Here is a 20,620-nt window from a genome sequence, read left to right on the forward strand (position 1 = left end):
GTCACTGACTTTAGAGACGGTTTTGTTTTTCCATGCGGCCGTATCCTGCACTGTACTCATTGTCGTTGGCTACCCGCTTGACTGGAGATCCAGTGACACCTGACCACCATTAAAACTGTGACTGTTACTATAGCAGCGACTCCACTATCGATCAATTTTTCAACAAGCCGGCCCGGTGGAGGGCTAAATTTAGACTCACCTACCAGTTTGACTGAGTGTAAGACACAGTGGCCAGCCAGCACCGAGGTATATAGCCCACTGTTACATAGGTCTCATTATCATTCTCTACCATCATGTGATATTTGGAAGGAGACTATGATATTGATTAGAATAAGGAGATTGAAAGTTGTCATTGAAGTGCAAATTGCAATCCAGGGCGGGATAATACAGGAATGCATGTCTCCTTCTTCCCAATGTCTGGAAGGGACAAGGTTGTTTGTTAGTACTGGTTTCCAAAACTAGAGTCTGAGGACCACTAGCAGTCCAGTAAAGTGAGGAATATTTCTGTCGTACAACTTATTCTCTCTTTTGACATGAAGAAAATAAGAAAGCCATACAGATCATTTCACCTGCAGAGTACAAGCATGTGTAGTCATGTATTTAGGAAAGGTTGGTTCTTGAAATCAAACACTTAAAGAACACTACAGGTTCCTAATATAATACTTGCCTTGGGAAATTCTTTCAAACTAAACCTCATCTCTGTGGATGAAGGGTATCTTACCACTCTTACTCACTCTTTCTCTCAGTACAGCAGAACTAAAGACCTGAATCACCTGAAGTTCTCGCTCTGGGAGCCATAGCGCAACATTTGGCCTCGTTGCTAGGCTACATGGAGCACATGGTTCGAACCAAGAAATCATGTTTACACTACTTGTCAAGGAAGTCTCTCAAGACCTGAGAGTGCATGAGGAGAAATGCACACACCCTGAGAACACACAGGCGGCAAATGGGCTGTTATGTGATTGATATTGTCCTGTACATGTCCCTTTTCATCATAGTACCTGATGAACATTCAGTCTTCTGTCTCCTGTGTTGACAGTGCCTGAACGCAGAGGAGGTCTGGGGACTAGCTTTACATGTGCTGTGTAATTAACAGCTTTTTGTAAGTAGACTGCGATGACACTTTGACTGTGAGAGTTTTTTAAGCCTTGTAATAATTGGTTTTGACAACATGACAGCCACTTGTGTCATCGATTCACACCTGAAATTGCTGTGGGTCGAGGTGTTCCTCTTTTTTCTGTCTTGGAACTGATGTTGTTCCCTTGCAGACTCTGTAAAAGACAATCACCTCATTTTTAGCTACAGATGACAAAAGAAGAAAAAAAATCAAACCAGGCCAAATGTAAATAACTCATTTCTTTACATCATAGTCCTTGTTAAGTTATTCTGATTCTGAATGTGTGAGATGTTACTTAGGTGCATTTTGTAATGCTCTAAATATTTGAATATGCATCCACAGGGAATCCTGAACATGCATGACTGAACAAGCCACAAACAACTGCTGCCCTAACTACTCAACAGACATTACATAAAAACTTCAGACATAAAACAATGACAGCATTTTCCTAGGAAACAATTCAGCCTCTGAGCACTACTTACAAACAGCTAAGCATAGAATTCACACAGGAGACAGAGCAGAGGTCCACAATAGAGCTTTATTTTGTCATTCATCAAAATAACAAACTTAGTATCTCTGCAAGCTACTGTAACAAACTCAATAATCAGAAATTAACAAAAAAAAAAAAAAAAAAAAACAACAGGTACACCTCTATTTACACCATGGTTTCTGATGTACACATCACCTGCACCTTGTGATTGGGGGCAAATCAAATGCCAAGTAAGACATGAGGCAGTCAGCTTCTACATGGTGCTGTGCCAACAGTAGCAGACAACACATGGCCTATATAGTCAGTAGGGGAGCTGGACAGTACAAGGCTAATCTAATGTTGAGTACCATTGTGGGCACTTCACAATAGAAGCCTTTGATCCCACTCAGTGCTTTTATTTTAATGACAATACAAATTTGATCTGAGCTTATCTGAACATTAAGAGGCATTGGCTGATGCTCCTCAGTGCTTTTGGGAAAATTAACAGGGGACACTTTAAATTCAGAAAGTTAAACATTTCATATGTATTCTAAGCGACAAGGAGAAAAAAAAAATCCTATCAAAAACGGAGCATCTTGTCCTCAATACAAAAATGGGAATTATTACAGGTTATACAAACTCAAGGATTCATTAACTGAGAAAACAAGACAATTTTCATATCCGGGTAGATTGTAAATTTTATTGGAAAACAAAAATATACAACTTGGAATGAATTATTTGAGGCATGACCAGAGGTCATTAAAAAAAAAAATAAGAAAAAAAGAAAGAAAAGTAAAAGTTGTGAGTAAAACATTAAAAAGCATAAGATTAGTCGTTTTCTGGTATATAGAACAGCAGATACAAAAAGAGTTTGTACGAGTACCTAGGAGATACACCCGTGTCATTTTTTTTGCAGTAGTGCAATGCTGAGAGATTTCCATATATACTTTGTCCGTAGTCCATGCAGAGTTTAAACTCCTCTACATTGTTTCCATGCCAACAGTGTTGCCAAGTGACAACCAGCTGACAGGTTTCCAATGTCGCCATGCGTGGAGGGGCCCCGAGCACACAAGACAGGAAGATTCGAAGTTCTCCAGCTCCCAGGGGCCTCCACGGGCATCTGGTTGTATGACCGTTCCGTCACTCCAAAACACCATGACAGCAAAAGAAAGGGACATGGGGACAAGAGCCTATGCAGTTTACATGCAGTTCCTTTGGACAGCAGAAGGGGCAGGGACAAAGGGGGGGCTATTAAGATTTTACAGATAAATTACACAAAGAAAAAAAGGCAAATTATTTATATACGAAATCTGTACAAGGCCTTCACTTCGCCGTCATCATTTGTACGAACTCTGCAAAAAAAAAAAGGGGGGGGGGAAAAAAAAGGGTGTGAATCTGTATCCAATGAGCAACCCAAGCAGATTAAAAATATAAAAATACTACATCTACCAACCTTCATAGTTGACCTGTCCATCTCCATCAATGTCTGCTTCTCTGATCATCTCGTCCACTTCTTCATCGGTCAACTTTTCTCCAAGGTTTGTCATCACATGGCGCAGCTCAGCAGCACTGATGTATCCATTGCCATCCTGAAAATCAGATCAGTCAGTAAACAAATTTAAAAACTGCTGTACATGTGCGTGCGTGGGAGAACAGACAGCACTTACCTTGTCAAAGACACGGAATGCTTCTCTGATCTCCTCCTCGCTGTCTGTGTCCTTCATCTTCCTGGCCATCATGGTCAGGAACTCTGGGAAGTCTATCGTTCCATTACCTGAAGACAAAAAACAGACATCAGTGAGGGATGTCCATCCAGCATTTAGATGGTATGTGTGTGGCTAGCATGTATTAAAGCTAGACTGAGTTCTCACCATCAGCATCCACTTCATTGATCATGTCCTGAAGCTCTGCCTCTGTGGGGTTCTGGCCCAGAGAGCGCATAACTGTGCCCAGCTCTTTGGTGGTGATGGTGCCATCCCCATCCTTGTCAAAGAGCGAAAATGCCTCCTTGAACTCTGGTTGCAAAAAATAATAAGAATATCAATTAAAAAAAAAACTTAAAATTAAATTAAAGCAGATATGTACAATGAAACTGATAAGACATTATGGCAGTGGAAAAAACACACTGCAGAAGGCTCAGTCGATCTTAAAAAAAAAAAAAAAAAAACCCAAAAATTTAAATCCATGTAAATGCTGTCAGCCAACGCTGCATAACAAACTCTCCATCTTATCTTTAAGTCTGCCAATCACATTAACCCAAACCCTGAATTAGCTCAGGCCTCAAAAAGGGCATTACGTCACTCATGTTTCAGTTATAAACTAGCTACAGCATAATGATGAGTCTCTCTGTTTTGAGTTCCAACTGCAGACGTTTCTGGCTAAACAAGGACAGCGAACACGAGACCAAGCAGCAGGGCAGAGTCAGGCTGCATCAGCACTGAATGACAGCCTGTGTAGTTTGGTGGAGCCGTGAGAGATGAGGAATGATGACACACATCAAGTGTGATGAGGCCAATGGGCAATGTGCAGTGGCGTGCAGTGGCGTGCAGCAGCTTGTCAGCATCATAAAAACTACAACCTGCCCTGCCATTTGCAGGGTCAAATACACAGGGCAACACCCCTTTTGTCATGAGGAAAGGCCTGCTTTCTGGATCAGCCACAGGAACTGTCAGGGAGGCAGGTGTCTAATTCCTCTTGACCATTAAAACCCCACATCACTGCAACTGCTTACTGCACATGAATTTCCTGTTAATTTCCCCAAGCTATCTAAATCTAAAAACTAGAACATCAGCAAAACATAAAGAGAAGGATTGCCAAATTACAGTAAGCATATGATTAACAGATTGTGAAACCTGAGACCTAAGCTGAAGTCAACAGAAGCAGGAAGATATTGTCAGGAAAACCACTACAACTGTGCCCCATTTTAGACAAGACCTGCACACATTTCAGCAAGTCTGAACACATATTGGAAGCAAGGAGACACTCCTCCTACATGTCTTACATCACAACATCTAAGTCCCATCTTAGGATACCAGTATACTAAGCCCAGGCTGCTACTGCAGTTGTTCTTGAAGCATTCCATCTGAAGAGAACACACCCAGGGCAAAGGACACATCATGCATAGCACGTAAAAGGTGACTGCCAACGCCTCACCAGAACAGCCCTTTCTGATTACATCATTTATAACATGGCAACCATGAAAATGCAAAGTTTTCCATGAGGGAGTCCTCCTGCGTTCCAGCGCCAGCAAGCAACAGCCATTTCATTCATTCCCATTTTATGACCAGTAGGCTGCCCTGTGGAATGCCTTAAAAGGCAAAAGTATAGATCCACTGCTGGGATCCATAATGCAGGCCACTTTGCAGGATATGAGGAAAGTAGAAGATCAATGCAGTGAGGTCTTACCAGCAATCTGCTCTTCTGTAAGCTGATCAGCCTGTAAAAATGAAAATTAGGTAATTAATGGATTGTAATATAGCATATTATCGCAAAACTCCTATTCGTAATAGATGGCCTCATAATTAAGACAGCCTGGTCTTTTGAAATACCGCAAACATGCCTTTGTACAGCTGGTAAAAATGGCTATTACAGCGACTGTAATGTTGTAACTACACTAAAACAAAAGGCATTTTCGTGCTCATAGCAATCTTGTAACTGAATTTTGGAGAAAGCAGAAATACCGAAAGAACGAAAGACTTCGCATGCCCTTCAAACGTTAAATTGATCTACATTTGAATGTTCGATGACGCCAGCTTTGCCACAGACAATGAATACCTTAAATTTGGCGGTAAATGTTAGCTAGAGCTAAAGTTAGCTAGCTACCGTTTTGCGCCGGCTTATGACAAACACCAGCGCTGCACACTTTCAGCAGAATGACTGAGTAATACAGCAGTCGTCACTATCAAGGCAGCGGCTGTCAAACTGAACTAAATGGGACAAGGAACGTATTTAACGAAACGGACAAACGTTCGGCTACCGTCACAATTAAATGAACTATATACTAACTAAAATGCTGTGGGACTTGGACAATAGCAACATTATTTGAGAGCGTAACCCTCACGGATTGTTTCAAGTGTAACTACGTTAACGTTAGGCACACGGGTGTTAACTGCATTCATTCAGAACAACCCAACATCAGCTAACGCTAGCTTTGGCTGCCAAACTAGCAAGTAGCAAGCTGTCATTTATTCGCCCGGCACTGCGGTGGTTCCAGCGCACCGTTTACGTGGGCTTAAGCTTACCCACTGGTGACGTTATGTTTTATTGCAATTAATTTTGAACATTTAAAAATAATAACAGTTGTCGATGTCAACCTATTCTAGACAGGAGAGAAAGAAGAAGAATCTTGTTTTTCTTACCATTTCGATGTAGATGCAGCGGCTGCTTCACGACAAAATCCGTAACAACCAAAGCCAACACAATGCCTCCGTGGACTCACAATCTCTATGAACACACTGAGAAAGAAGCAACTGGACTCGCCTTTAACGGCTATCCTAAACTCCTCCTCTTTTCAATATCACTCCGCCAACTTCTCTTTTCCTCAGTTTCTAAATTAATCAAAAGCGCATTAGTACAAGTGTTTAACTACACAGAAAATCAAAAAACAACTGTAATACCTATATACGACTATGGCGCAGGTTTCGACGTCGATACTACAAATTACATTACCTATCGCTGGTGGTCTACATGACGGCGTATGAATACTTTCTGCTAGAGTGTGATGGTGCACAAGACGTAGCCGAAAGAAACCGCGCTCTCTGATTGGTGTGTTTGTACCTGCAATGCGTCACTCCCATGGTCTGCGCTGCCGCTGCATCTTGTCCATAGACATCTCAGTCAGTGCCACAGGCGTAGCAGGCAAGCTTGTTGCATAGTGTGTATACATATGGGCATCATCCTTAGAGAGGCCAAGTAAGATAGTTTTGATAAGTAAGTAACTACGAGGAGCATAGTTTGTGACTTGTTACTGGGGTATTACTGACCCAGTTTGGGCTAAAATTAGTATTGGTTTTTCCTGTTCCAGTAGTTTTCTTATTTCTGATTACATTACTTGTGTTTTGTATTTCTTAAGTTGGTGTTACAAGGTTACCACAGGCTCATAGGGTTTCTGTGTTTTACTTGAGTAAAGTTCCTCCTGTATGCTGTGCAAGTCTTCATCACTTAAAATGTTTTTTTTCCATAATGAAATGCAGTGTAAGGGCGGAAGTGTTTCTGTGTTATAGTTTGTAATTGGTAATATTTTGTGCATGTGTCTGAGCCTGCGTATTGCCTGTGTGTGTGCACATTTAGATGTGGACTATGTGACTGGGTCTGTAGCAAGAGTGGCTGTCAGATGACTGTGGATTCTCAGGTCTAATTGTGCTGCTGGTGTGGATGGGAGTATCTGATAGCCTGATTGCTTATGCCTGACTGCTCTCCTGTCTCCCAGTGACCACCTGTCTCTGGCCTGATCCCATGGGAGATGCTGTGGAGGAGGGTGGACAGAGATGTGCGAGGAGAAGGATTTGCAGAACCACTCAGAGAATGTACTAGAATCTCTGTGTCCCAAAACAGCCCCCCTTCCTCCCAATTCTGCTGCCTCTCTTATTATTAGACACGGATGTCACACTATAAGCAGGGATTGTGAAAAGCTCAATATCTCACAAGCAGATGTAAGGAATGAGGATCCAAAGTGGTTCTCGCCTCCATCTGCACTATTTACAGAGGTGATGTTGCCTGTTCCATGTGTTCTGCTGAGCAGCCTCAGAATCAACCCAGCTTTTCCCCAACCTGCCTAATCTGGAGCACACTGGGTTCCTTTCATTCAAATCTGTTTTTCAGCTACAAGGTTTTTGTCACTGTGCAGATTATGAAATGCCAAAGGTGACGGTGCAAAGGCCTAAACCCGTCACAAGAATCAGATAAGCTGGAGCATGTGTGAGTACCTGTATGTTGGAGATGTATGAATTCATCTTTTTCCTCTCTGAAAATACTAGAAAATACTGTAAAAATGTGACCTTAGATACTAATATGTAGCTGCTATGAATGTTCAACTGCATTTTTCCTGGTATTCATCTATAGTAAATTGAATACCTATCGTGAATTGTTTCAATGAAACTGTTGTTTAGAGACAATGGTTTACTGTTGGGTCATAAATATTTCAAAATCAGAATAGCTTTCTACTTTGTCCTCCTGCCCGATTTCTATAGCTGCACTTCATCCAATATGCACAATCAGCTGTTTGGTTGGTTGATGACATGCCCTTCAATGATCCCCAGGTCTCCTAGGACCTGCTCCAGGTCAAAGGTGACTGTAGGTTGAAGGTTTATATGGATAAGGCATATTGGAACCCAGGAGACATGACTTAATGGTCTATAAAACCTGAAACCAATCTCCATGATGTAAGTCAAAGGAGACTTAACTCTCAGTGTGGGGGACAATACAGTGTATGTTACAGTTCTGTTTTTGCATTATGGATGTTTGGTGTTATGTTAATTCTGTAGTATTATTATTTTTTGCTCAGATGCATGCACACATACACACACTGTGCTCAAACCACTGCTATTTCTATTATGTTTCCCTCTGGTTATCAGCTCTGTGAATATGTAACTGCCTCACATAATAAGCCCTTATCGGACACAGCCCAACCTAGAACATTTCTATAAAACAGCAGCTTTCATTTCCATACCACAGGGGTCAAAGTTCATTATAGTTGAGTAGAGGCAAGGCTGAAGTCACCCCTCCATCTTCATTAATGTCACCTCCCAGTGGCCTGAAACATCACTCCCGCTGATAGCAGTTAACATTGTTCCCTTCACAGAAAAACTTACCATGTGGGTCAGTTCAGTTTTTGGCAGTGGGGGCGGCCTGGCACAGAGCAGGTGACGTACAGTATGTGGTAGTACTGTGCAGGGTGTTTGCATTGCACATTCATGTTCTAAAATAAAACAGCTGTCGAGCAAAAAGCATAAAGAGAAGGCTAATTTGTGTATCTAAGTGGCCTGTGAGGACTTTTAGGGATAAAGCACTGGTGACAAATATGAGAAGATGTTTACCAGTGTAACTGAAAGACATGGACACCATTATTAATGAATGAGGCTTTGTAATGCACCTGCTGGTTCCACGCCAGGGGAGTGGATCACCTTTCATGGGAGAGAATGGCAGTTGTGTGTGTGTCATGGATGTAGCTACTATTAGTGAAAAGACTTTTACATGGGTTGGGCGATCATGTCAGTGCACATTCAGGCCTGTATCTGTTTGCTCTCGAGTGTGTTTGAACATCTGCCCATGTGTGTCTATACTATATTAGCCTATATGCCTCTATGCAATGCTTCTGTATGTATGCACTGATAGTAAATACAACAGGGAAGGGGTGTGTTCACGTGTTCATGTGCCTTTTTTTTTTTTTTATGACCTACGGGTGATTTCGGCTACATCTGACTGGCGTCTGAGAGTTCCTGATCACCAGTAATACTTCCCAGCGTACTCTGGCCAAAGGTCTAGCTCAGTCAATGGACAAGGTTGATGGTCTACAGCAAACCACTTCCAGTTAGTGTGAATGGTTTTACGGCCGTGCAATAAAGGCATTAGCTGTATAAGGTCCAACAACAGGCAAGCTGCACATGAGCCAATCCCATCAGCATTCTGACCTACCTGTTACTGAGAAATGACTTGTTTTCCAAAATTACATCATGAGGCAGAAATGATTAATGGCCTCAAATCGGATAAGAGGATTTGGTCGGGGCCTGCTACTCCCTGCCTATTTCAATCATGTTGTGTTGAAATGGATATAGTGTTAAGCATGCACTTAGTTTTCCAGCCCCCTAACATGTTTCTGTTTGTTGGGCCTGGCACTAGATCATCAACCGCCTCTAAACCTGCACATGTCACTTGTTTCATTTGAGGGGATCTGAGGGACAAAACCATTTACTGGCTGTCAAATAGAATCCCTGCTGTTGATCTTCACTCCCTCTCTTCTCATTTCCCTCCTTTCCTCTCTCTCTCTGTCTGTCTCTGCCCCTCTCCCTGCCTCCCTCTTTCCCTCACTGGCTTGCCTCCAGGTTGTCTTCTGCAGTCAGTGTGGAGCTGGAGTTCAAACACTGCAGCCTTCAGCAGCACATGAAACATGGCTACTTGGAACCTTCCAGAAGTGTGGCACTACAAAGCTCTCTCTCCAAGGTGATTTCATCCTCACTGGCTGTTTTTTGGTGGCTGCTGCTCACTGTTAGCTTCGCCTTTGTATCACAGGTGTCAGGAGCTCTACTTGCTATGGATTTTTACTCCTTCCAGAAGTTTCCTCTGTAAATCCTGTACGTAGCGTTGTTGGGATAATCTCAGTTTACTCACTCAGTCAGTCTGAAACCGGAGAAATTAAGAAGCACTGCAGAGGTTATGCAGGGGTAGCTGTCTGCACGAGTGTGTACTTTGGTGTGTGACCACAATAAGGAAGTGACAGGGGCAGAGAGTTCTAGAAGCGTCCCGTCCTTGACCCTGGCTGTAGCAAAGGCCAGGTCTGTCTCTGCAGTGGCAGAGACCTGCAGGACTGCTTCGCTCTGCACGCCCCTCAGATGATCTCATTCTGCAGGGGGGCAGCGAGCTCCACCGCATGCTGTGGCCACTTCCAGATGAAGGCTGCAGAGCAGGTGTCCAGTCGTCTGTGTGTGTGTGTGTGTGTGTGTGTGTGTGTGTGTGTGTGTGTGTGTGTGTGTGTGTGTGTGTGTGTGTGTGTGTGTGTGTGTGTGTGTGTGTGTGTGTGTGTGGGGGGCTATGAGAGTACTGCATTTCTGCTTAAACCCTGCTCATAAACAAATGTGATCGATCTACCTTGTGTAGAGGACTCAGCTAGGACACCTGGTGGCTAGAGAAGAAACTGCTGGTCAAATAAAAAATAAAATGAATGCAAACTAACTGTAGCTACACGGGTGGAAGGTAACAAAGTACATTTAGTCAATTACTGTACATAAGAGTAATGTTGAGATAATGCACTGAAGTATTTATATGCATTTTAATGCTGCTTTGTACTTCAACTCCACTGCATGCAACAGCCACTAGTTATTTTGCAGGTGCAAAAAAGATCCAAAATATATGATCAGCAAATATAATGCATTTTTATTGATAAATCTACATGACCGTATATATATAAGGTTAAATTAGCCACCCACCTCAGCTAGCTACACAATTAAAATGTTACTTAAATGTTAATGCACCAATAATAACATCCTTACAATTTACTTTATGTACTAACGTAATGCTCTGAAAGGGCTCGTTCTGCAGTGAGTACTTTTTTGATACCTAAAGTACTTTTTGCTGAAAATACTTTTGAACTTTTACTAAAGTAAATTTTGAATGCAGGACTTTTACTTGTAATGGAGTATTTGTGTATACATTCACGTGTGGCATTCATTCATTAACTTGAAATGTTTTACTCCATTGCATTAACTTGACAGCTATATTTACTCATTGCTTTGGGGACTTTGGGGTTACTGGGTGCCTGGGGCCCCTGGGTAGTCGTCCCCTTCACATGCTTGGTATCTAGCTTACAGAAGTAGCAGTACAGAAGTATAAAGCAGTTAAAATGAGCTAAATCTTGACCAACTACAACCTTAAAACCCTGCTTAGATTCTATTTTTTTCAATGCTGTGGTATTACTTAAGTAAAGCCTCCGAGGAGTTTTTTTTCACTACTGATATGATGACATGAATCTTTAATTTAGTAAGTAAGTAAGTAAGTGTTTAAATTGATCAATATGGCACTGATGGTCAATGGAAAACAAGATCTCAGTACAGCAGGGGAAGTATTGGTGGCCTTAGTTTCAGATTGTGACGTTATTTTACACCCTGCCAAGAATAACATTTGGTGGAAATGACATCATTATTTCAGTTTAAACACTTTTTAAAGACACTGAGTCTTTGCACAAACTATCAGCTGTCAGCAGCTACAGCTTGACGTGTATCAGCTTGCAGGAAGACGACAATGTGATATTCATTTCCTCCTCAGTGGAAGGTTTCAGGTCTAGGTGAGATGTAGAGAAAATCTCTAGAGTTGGTTGAAGGATAAAGTGTCTTACTCAAGGACAATACAGAGTTTAAACCTGGACCTTTCTGTTAGAAGACCATATCTTTTGCTACAAGGCCATTCTGTTCACAGTATTAGTAAAGTGACACGATTGTTTCAATAACAAAATTCAGTCTGTTCTCCCATCTGCTCTTGAAATCACCACAGCAATGTTATCAAAGATGCGCTTTTAATGATTTACATTATATTTACACATTGTGTTTGAACTTGCATCGATGGTCCAGCTTTACAAAAGGCAGCTGTCAGATGAAACACTGAATTACTCTGCTGTGTTAAAGTAACAGGGAAACAATCCAGCCATAATTTGCTGTTTGTTGTTGTGACATTCCAGAGTGACATAAATGCTTTTAAAAAACAGTGACACCCACATTTTTATGGATTGAGGTGCAAAATAATAACACTTGCATAAATTGACTCAACAATGTTTTGGTGATTACGAGTGACGCTGATCTTCCAAATATGGATGTACAGATTGTCCATTTTGGACAAGAACAACACCAAACTCGACACTGAATATAATTGTGAATAGAGGGCAGGAGCGTGACGCCAGGTATTCTGGCAAATGCTAATGTTGCTATCAAGGATGCTGTTGGCCTGGAATCAGCTGGAAGCTAAAGACCACTGCAGTGGTTTACTTTTCATCAGGGTCTCCAGCCAAGAGATTGTCGAGTTCTGCTGGGTCAGACTCTGACTGTAAACTGTTGTCCAGGCGAAAAAAACTTCCAGCTCAGACTTGGCAGGTCCATCGCTCAGCAGAGAGGATTGGAAATAATTGACTTTAAAAGTCACTCAGGTTTAATTATTCCTTTGTTACAGTATAAATAAGAATCATTCATCTCGTCACCATAAAACACATATAGTGGCTCCAAAAGTGCTTGCTTTTCTTTTGTAAGGCTGTGCATTTTTGTGTGAAAGTTTTAGTGTCTTCAGTGTCTGTGTGAGTGATTTGCACATGTGCATGTATGTTTATGTGCTATCTGAGGCGTTGCCTGGGTGTGATGTTGTCTATGATACGAGGGCTGCAGTGGGTCATATAGTGCAGAGCAGGGTCAGAGTAGTTGAAGGGCGGAGGGTTGTACTGCTCCTGGATGTAGTCTGGCAACAAGTGGGGGAGGCTGGAAGAAAACACACGAGCCAATCAGAATGCAGAAGTAAACAAGAAATCACTGCAGTCTGCTTCTCAAGATGCTGTAAAGCTGCAAACATGGAGAGTGATGTCCATATTATTTCTCAGTGTAAGGAGATGATGTCCGTAGTTTGGACTAAATGGGACATTATGTGCTGTGAAACTGGAGAGTGGTAGTAATATTTATCTCTATCAGTGCCAGGAGTTACTTATTCAGTGAGTTCCTGGCTCTGATTAGTGTCGTCTCTAATTCTCTATTCAGTAGACAATCATTTCAGGCAATTTATGGAAATGTTTGGATGGGCAGCAGTTGTTGTGGAATGCTCAGTGACTTATGAATATTCATGCAGCTTCTAGCCTAGATAGTGTTGAAAGATGCTGAAATCAGGGGCTAAAGCTGATTAAAAACATGAAACATACATGCTGAATGTTTCTCCAGACTCACTGTTGTCTGATTTGCAGCTGGGATGTTTTGGATTGTATGTCATTATGGTTGTTCTCTGTGCAAATATGTATATCCTCTCTGATAATGAGGTACAGACTGTGCAACCTGGACAGCCATGAATCACTGAGAATAAATATCAAAGGAGCAAAACACAATTCTCTGCCAAATTATTTCTTGCAAACTTGCCTACTGACTGTACAAACCTCTTCAGACCATTTGTTTGGTCCTTGATTACTGTTAATGTTGTGACATGTTGTGTTCAAACTCTCTGAGGCTTAGTCCAAACTGTAGTCAAGGTCCTGAAATTTGATTTATATGCTGTCTTTATAGTATTTTATTAACACACTGCTGCAGAACACTGTGAAAACCTATATTTGATGTTACATACCTGGAAGTTAAACGGGAACATTGGAAACGTTACGTTAAACCATTGGTGCTCCATCTCCATCATATGACACACATCTGGGATCTTAAGTATTATTATATCATACCATATAATCTTGTTCAGAGATAACCTCCTGCCTGGTTTTTGCTTCTCACTCTAATCTAACAACATAATCCCACAATGCCTGCACTGACCCCGGCCATTATATCCATAGGGTCTAGTTTATTGATAGCAGAGAAAGCAGGCCAGTCGTCAAGGGGATTATGTGTCTCTGTGGCCCACTAACACCTGGTCCAGATGCCATACATCTGTACACACATGCTGGGGCCAAGGACACATGCACATTTATGGTGCACAAAGTCATGAATAGATACACTGCTATGCACATTCAAACACACATACACTGTACATCTGGATGTAGGATGTAATTTAGAGTGATGATATGTTCAGCTTTGTATTAAAACCCTGCAGTCATGTGATATCTTTTTATCTGCCACTGAGAGCATAGTTAAATAATTTCAATCTTTTTAATGGGAATGACCCTTCTATCTACGTTATCTAACTAAATCCTAAGAAGACTGTCATCTTCCTGAAAATAGAAAACACCGCATTTTTATGTTTATTTAAAGGAATAGTTTGACATTTTGGGAAATTACATTATTATCTAATTACTATCTTGCTGAGAAAATTGATACTATTCTCATATCTGTATGGTGAATATAAATCTCCTTAGTTTAGCGTAACAAGATTGGAAACAGCTTGCCTAGCGCTTTCTGAAGATAGCAAAATCCAACTACCAGCCCTAGTAAAGCTGACTAATTAACACTGTATATCTTGTTTGTTTAATCCATACAATAAGAAACTTACTGGCCCCACCTCTGAAATAGTCTAGGCATGCGATATCACATAAAACTTGAGTGAGTCAATTTTTTGATTTTTGGATGGAAAACAAAATATGGTGTTGATCTGGCAGAGAGCCATAGGGCTGCTTCAAGTCTTCATGCCAAGTTAAGCTAACTGCCTTGGCTTCATATTTACCATACAGATATGAGAGCTGTGTTAATATTCTCAGCTAACTCTCTACAAGAAAGCAAATAAGCATGTTCACCAAAAATTTGAACTATTCCTTTAAGAAAATATACTTGATGATTTGATGGGTCTGTTTACCCTCATCATTACTGTGGTTTACTGTATATTCTATCTGCAAACATTCCTCGGTGTTACCCAAGTGCAGTTTCATAACTCGGACCAAAGCTGTTAGTAGGAAGTGCTTTTGTTTAATATAGTAAGAGAGTGGGCAGTTCGTCCTCCAACTGAGAAGTTAAATACAAGAAGACAGTGCTGCAGCAGCAGTACAGAGGACAGGATTTAAAGCCTCCAAGTTGCTGTAAAGGATTGTCTCTGGGCAGACCTACTTGACAACTGTACCTTGAGACTGTGTGTGTGTGTGTGTGTGTGTGTGTGTGTGTGTGTGTGTGTGTGTGTGTGTGTGTGTGTGTGTGTGTGTGTGTGTGTGTGTGTGTGTGTGTGTGTGTGTGTGTGTGTGTGTGTGTGTGTGTGTGGTATCGTCTGATCATTCTCTGCAGCAGTATATTTCATGGTGACCTGAGGTGAACCCTGCCTCACCCTGCCCAAAGGAGCTCTTGACCCACCTAAAAACACAGTTTCATATTTATTCATTCTCAGTGCTCCATGATGGTTCAGCCATTGTTTTGTGTAACAATAGACTTTGTCTTAGAAAGGCCACAGTGAGGCTGCAATACTCAGTACACACAAGAAAATATGATCCGATGAAATCTGATGTGTGATGGTCACCGCACTCCAGAAGATGATGGTTGTATGGATGGAAAATTGAGAGATAACATCTCTATTCTATTCTATTCTATTCTTAGCTATTCTTAGAATAACCATGTTATTCTTTACCACTAGTATGGCTAAAAACACGGCAGGAGGGTGCACCAACAGGAAAAACATAAGCCATGTTGATATATAAATTCAAAGCACTCAAGCTGGAACCACAGTAGGCACAAACAGGTGGTTTGCATTGAGCTATATTTGGGCAAAAATGTGACTTATTGCAACACGATATGATATGGTATAAAAGTGGAGAAATTAATGATGTTGCATGAGTAGTTTGGCAATTTTCTATGGATGTTTTGGTGCTTTTTTTTTTGTCATGAAACAAAGTCACTGTATCTTCTGTGAATCTAAGTTGGCCACACATACAAACATTTTAGAATCACCTGTAAAGGTTACACAAGGAGTGTTTGATGCTCCACATTAGTATTCAGAGTAATCATCACAAAAATAGATTATTCAAAAATTATTCTTTCAAAAACCATCATGTGAATATGTAAATTGCATTTAATGTGTTGCTCATGTTACTCACTCTCCAGTAACAGTCTTCTTGCAGCAGCAGAAACAGGCCAGTGCAGCCAGGAGAAGCAGCAGGAGCAGAGGGATGCCGATGCCCAGAACCAGCCCCAGAACAAGGTCCAGCTCCATTTCGCTCACCATCTCTCTCTCTGGGATGGGTCAATCAATATGAAGTCATGGAAAACTGTGGTAAACTCACATCAAGTCACATATTGCTTCTCAATGTGAGAAATGACAAGCTGTTAAGGTGCCATTTACAGATCTGTGAATGACGACGCCATCCAGTGATTTTTATTAACTGATTAAATGCTTAAATCGTGATCTGCAGAATGACTACAACACTATTAAAAGACATGTTTGAAAGGCCTTAATTCCAGTAGTGAATGTAATTGAAGTGAAAGTGAATTTCCAGTAAGTGTTTTATGGTTTTAGTACTCCTAATATTGATTTTGACAGTTAAGCCTTTGAGTCATTGCTCTATCTGTAAGATGGATGTAAAGTGTGCTCAGATCCTCACCTAATACACAGGACTGGGCTTCATCCATATCAGTGCCGTTACAAACACACCTGTAGCCTCCATAAGTGTTGGTACAGAGGGCCGGATGGGCACACACCACCTCGTTGGTCTTACACTCATCCAGATCTATAGGTGGGGACAGAGAGGCAGTTTTACCATCACCAAGTGCTGCAGTATATTTTATACTTTACCACTCAGGCAAGCTGAAGCACTGTAGTACATGATGTTAGCCACATTCAATGTTAAAGTTAAAATGTTATGTTATCACTCCCTGTTTTTCCTACTTATATAAACTAGATCATACTGTCATATCCGTATTTCCATTACAGTTATTACAATCATGACCCTTATTATCAAGTGATGACGTTTTTTTATGATGCTTTTTTTGAAACGGTGTCATAAACATCATAGCCGTGATTAAACAATAACAACTAAAAGCCAAAGAACAGAAAAGAACAAACATTTGAATAAAAATATAACAAAAGCCATAAACTATAGTAACTGGTTTTATTTAGAAGTATGAAAAGCATCACGCCAAACAACACAACTTAGACAGAAAAGTGATTTTAAGACAGTATTTATAAATGAGTGTTTGCCAGATTTGTTGAGCTTATAAACCTGAAATGCAAAGCTTCCTTCCTCAAAATAAATATATGAATAAAAGCATTTTACCATTAACTTCAATGACATTGATGTCATAGTGGCTGCTGACTCTGGCCAGGTAGTCTCTGATGTACCAGTGGGGTGTGTCACTGGACACGTTGATCCGATATTCATCCAAACCTGGTTTGGGGCCCTGTTCTGGATCCTTCTTACTGGCGTTGTAGAATTTGTTCTGGAAACCCATCAACAAAATGTCCTCCAGCTGAGACACAAGCACAAATAGATTACTGTTTTGAAGCACAGAAATTATAAAAAATTATAATTATGTTATTAGTGTTACATGTTACTAATTAACACACCTGTTTGAGTCCATCAGATCTGTTCTTCTTCCAGATCACAGAGACATTAAACAAATTAGACCCTGCAGAAACACAACAGCAGCAACAGATGTGCAACAACCTCTTATTACCATTTATAGGCATGTTTACCATGGCAACACCAGAGGCAGGGCCAAGCTGGTGATAAAGCCCTCGAAGCCAGAGACTGAAGCATATGGGAGCTCTTACCTGGAGGGTTGGCAGAGTCACCTGCACAGAAACACATTATTCAGAGATGAACCAAATACACTGGTGACACACTGGACATGTACACTGCTGTAAGTTACACTTTTCATAAACACTCAACACACAAGACAGTGTAATTAGTCCAACAGTCTGCTGCTGGCTGAATGACAGTGAACACATGTGATTGTGCACATACCACATCCATCAGTGTCCTTGGTGTCCTTGTATCTACAGAGACAGTCAACAGAGCCGGGCTTGTTCTTACACTCAAACTTAGCATTGGGGCAGGTTGACAGCTGTGCGCACTCGTCTATATCTACGATACAGACAAAGGCAGATGCACAGTTAAATTAGCGTAAATAAATGTGTTAATATTCTCACTGAAGTGTTGACCATTCAGAACCTGTGCAGTTGTGTCCATTTCCAGTAAAGCCAGGTTTGCATGTGCAGGTGTAGTTTTCTTTTGTGCTGCGGCAGTCGGCATCTTTGTGGCAGGGGAAGGGGAAAGGAGGGATGCACATGTCTGAGAAGGTATACAGAGAAAGAAGAATGTGTCATGTTTTTGTCTTGTGTCTAGGTTGTCTTGTGATTTCTGCTTTTATTTTGAAATTTTATCTCGTTTCAGGTAGCTTGCCCTTCCTTCATGTTTCCTGCCAGTCTGATTGTCTTCCCTGCCCTGATTGTTTCCACCTGATCCCCATTACCCTGTGTCTATATAATGTGTGTCTCCCTTTGTTCTGTGGTAGTTCATCTTGTCTCTTGTCATATGAACCAGCATTTTTGCTCTCGTCTATGTTCTTCTAAGTCAGGTCTTGTATTGTTTTGTACTTTGTTCTTTTGATTCTTTCCCTGCGCCTTTGCTGCCTTGCTGATTGTGGACTTTGGTTTCGTTTGTTAGTATTCCTCCTTAGAGTGATTTTGTGTTTTCCTCGTTCTGAGTGATTTTTGGTTCATCTTTTGTATTTTTTGTTTCCACGCCTTTTTCCCAATTTGGGTGATTATTATTTGCTAGTTTGTAAATAAAAACTTTATTTTGATTCTACCTCTTGGAGTGCTCTTGGGTTCTAGTCCTTGCTCAGTTGTGACAGAAAGGGATCAATCAAAGCCTTTCAGGGTCAATTTTTTTCCCCCCAAACCTGATAATGTGACTGCACAAAAAAATCCTGAAAACAAAAAACATTATTGTGCCACAAACCATGTTCAAAGCACTTGTATCCCTGTTTTCCTTTGGAGATAGTATTATCAGGACACTCTCCACAGGTGAACTGCTCAGGCCCTGTCTTCGACTGGCACTTGACCCCTCGGAAACAGGGCTTGCCTTGACATACATCTGAAGTATTCCCGCAGAACTTCCCACTGATTCCATTTGGGCACAGGCACCCCACCACCTCAGAGGAGAAGAACAAATGAGCAGAAGACAGACACAGATTAACATGCTACATATGTCCATAAGAGATACTCATGGGGTACAGGCAGGGGTCCACATTATGATTTAGTTTATTTAGATTAGCCTTTTTTATGTCATTTGAGTGAACCTGTTTATGTTGGAACTCCCTGTAATACATTCCTACTAACAATGTTAACATGTTGATGTTTAGCAGGTCATACTGTTTACTATTTAGTTCAACATGTTAGCATGCTAATGCTGATGATGGTGGAATTAATTGTCTGAACTACATGTTGTGCCAATCCATCAAGCAGATGTTGATAGAGTATGGGAATTTCATTAGATATGAGAATCTACTAAACTAAACTTAAAAAAAAGAAAAAAAAATACCTGGAACTTTCCCTGCTGGTGGTTTTCTGCGATGCTGTCATACTGGCAGGTTCCTCCGTTGAGGCAGCTGCAGACGCGCAGAATGGGGGTGAACAGCGAGCTGGTGAGCTCGTCACTGACCTTGATGGTCAGCTGGACAGGCTGGGTGCTGAGGGGAGTCCATGTCAGGTAGCCATCACCTGGAGTGGAAAGCACAAGAATCATATAACAGAACTATGAACAGAGATCACTAAGGTGCCACACACTGTCCTTCTGATGTCAAAAAAAAATTATACAATTATACACAAGAGAATTTTTTTGCAAAAGTATGAAAACAGTGTGTATATTTTGTCAGTTTTTTGTGTGTTCTGTATCCCTGTGCGTGTCTCTCTCTGTGTGACCCATCCACTGACTCAGCTCTGAAATGTCCCATCTGCTGAAAGACTGCACTGCTGGCTACAGCAGCAGGCTCACCATCCCACTAACAAATGTCAACAGTAACGTCATCTGTAACAGCAAAGGATGAAGGGAGGTGGGGGGGGCGGGGCTCTCTTTGGTATGAAGACTTGAGGGTGAAATGTCTTTATTTGTGTGTGTGTGTGTCTCACCACTGCCAATAGAAGCCCGTGGAGGCCTGGGGTAGAGCAGTGAGTAAGTGATGGGGTCTCCGTTAGGGTCCTGAGCAATGATCCGAATGTTGACAGTAGAATTGACCTTACCGTGGATCACGGTGGGCTCTGTCACTATGGGAGGCATGTTACCTGCCAGACCACAGACATACCCCATCAAATTAGCACAGGTAAATGATGAAAACACACAAAAAAACTTTCCAAAATAGTGCAGACAGTTTACCATAGATCAGAGCCAGGTTCTGGTATTGCTTTTTGGCTTCCAGAGTCTGTAGGCCCACATCAGAGCTGCCAGATGCTAGGGTGTCATGGACACACTCCATGCTGCCTTTACAGGTTCTCCTCAGCTCCTCCACCTCAGCAGGACTGACACGTTCCAGCAGGTGATCAGAGGAGATGTGCTCCAGTGGAACCAGTGGAGACGGAGAGAACAACAGGCTCTCTGGGACCGGGACTGCCCCTAGGAACACACACACAAAACCTGGAAATGAGGATGAATGAGGGGTGAAGGATAGGCGTTGCTGTGATAAACTTCCCATGAGTTGTCTAGATGTTGGCCATCACACAGTATTAGACTGAAC

At 41.5% G+C, this 20,620-nt stretch overlaps 2 protein-coding genes across 2 annotated transcripts; both read right to left on the reverse strand.

Moving 5' to 3' along the window:
- Nucleotides 1-1,636: 1,636 nt before the first annotated feature.
- Nucleotides 1,637-6,071, reverse strand: calm2a (calmodulin 2a (phosphorylase kinase, delta)). Its single transcript, XM_041049488.1, has 6 exons — nt 5,945-6,071; nt 4,992-5,022; nt 3,458-3,601; nt 3,254-3,360; nt 3,040-3,175; nt 1,637-2,938 (listed from the first exon to the last, which is right to left on the reverse strand). The coding sequence occupies exons 1-6, from the start codon at nt 5,945-5,947 to the stop codon at nt 2,910-2,912; spliced, it is 450 nt and encodes a 149-aa protein (XP_040905422.1). The 5' UTR covers nt 5,948-6,071; the 3' UTR covers nt 1,637-2,909.
- Nucleotides 6,072-11,855: 5,784 nt separating this feature from the next.
- On the reverse strand, nt 11,856-16,668 carry si:ch73-105b23.6. The gene is made up of 3 exons (XM_041050307.1): nt 16,489-16,668; nt 15,985-16,120; nt 11,856-12,754 (listed from the first exon to the last, which is right to left on the reverse strand). The coding sequence occupies exons 1-3, from the start codon at nt 16,514-16,516 to the stop codon at nt 12,613-12,615; spliced, it is 306 nt and encodes a 101-aa protein (XP_040906241.1). The 5' UTR covers nt 16,517-16,668; the 3' UTR covers nt 11,856-12,612.
- Between the last annotated feature and the right edge of the window lie 3,952 nt (nt 16,669-20,620).

The sequence above is a fragment of the Toxotes jaculatrix genome, chromosome 11, assembly GCF_017976425.1.
Source record: "Toxotes jaculatrix isolate fToxJac2 chromosome 11, fToxJac2.pri, whole genome shotgun sequence".
Taxonomy (NCBI): domain Eukaryota; kingdom Metazoa; phylum Chordata; class Actinopteri; family Toxotidae; genus Toxotes; species Toxotes jaculatrix.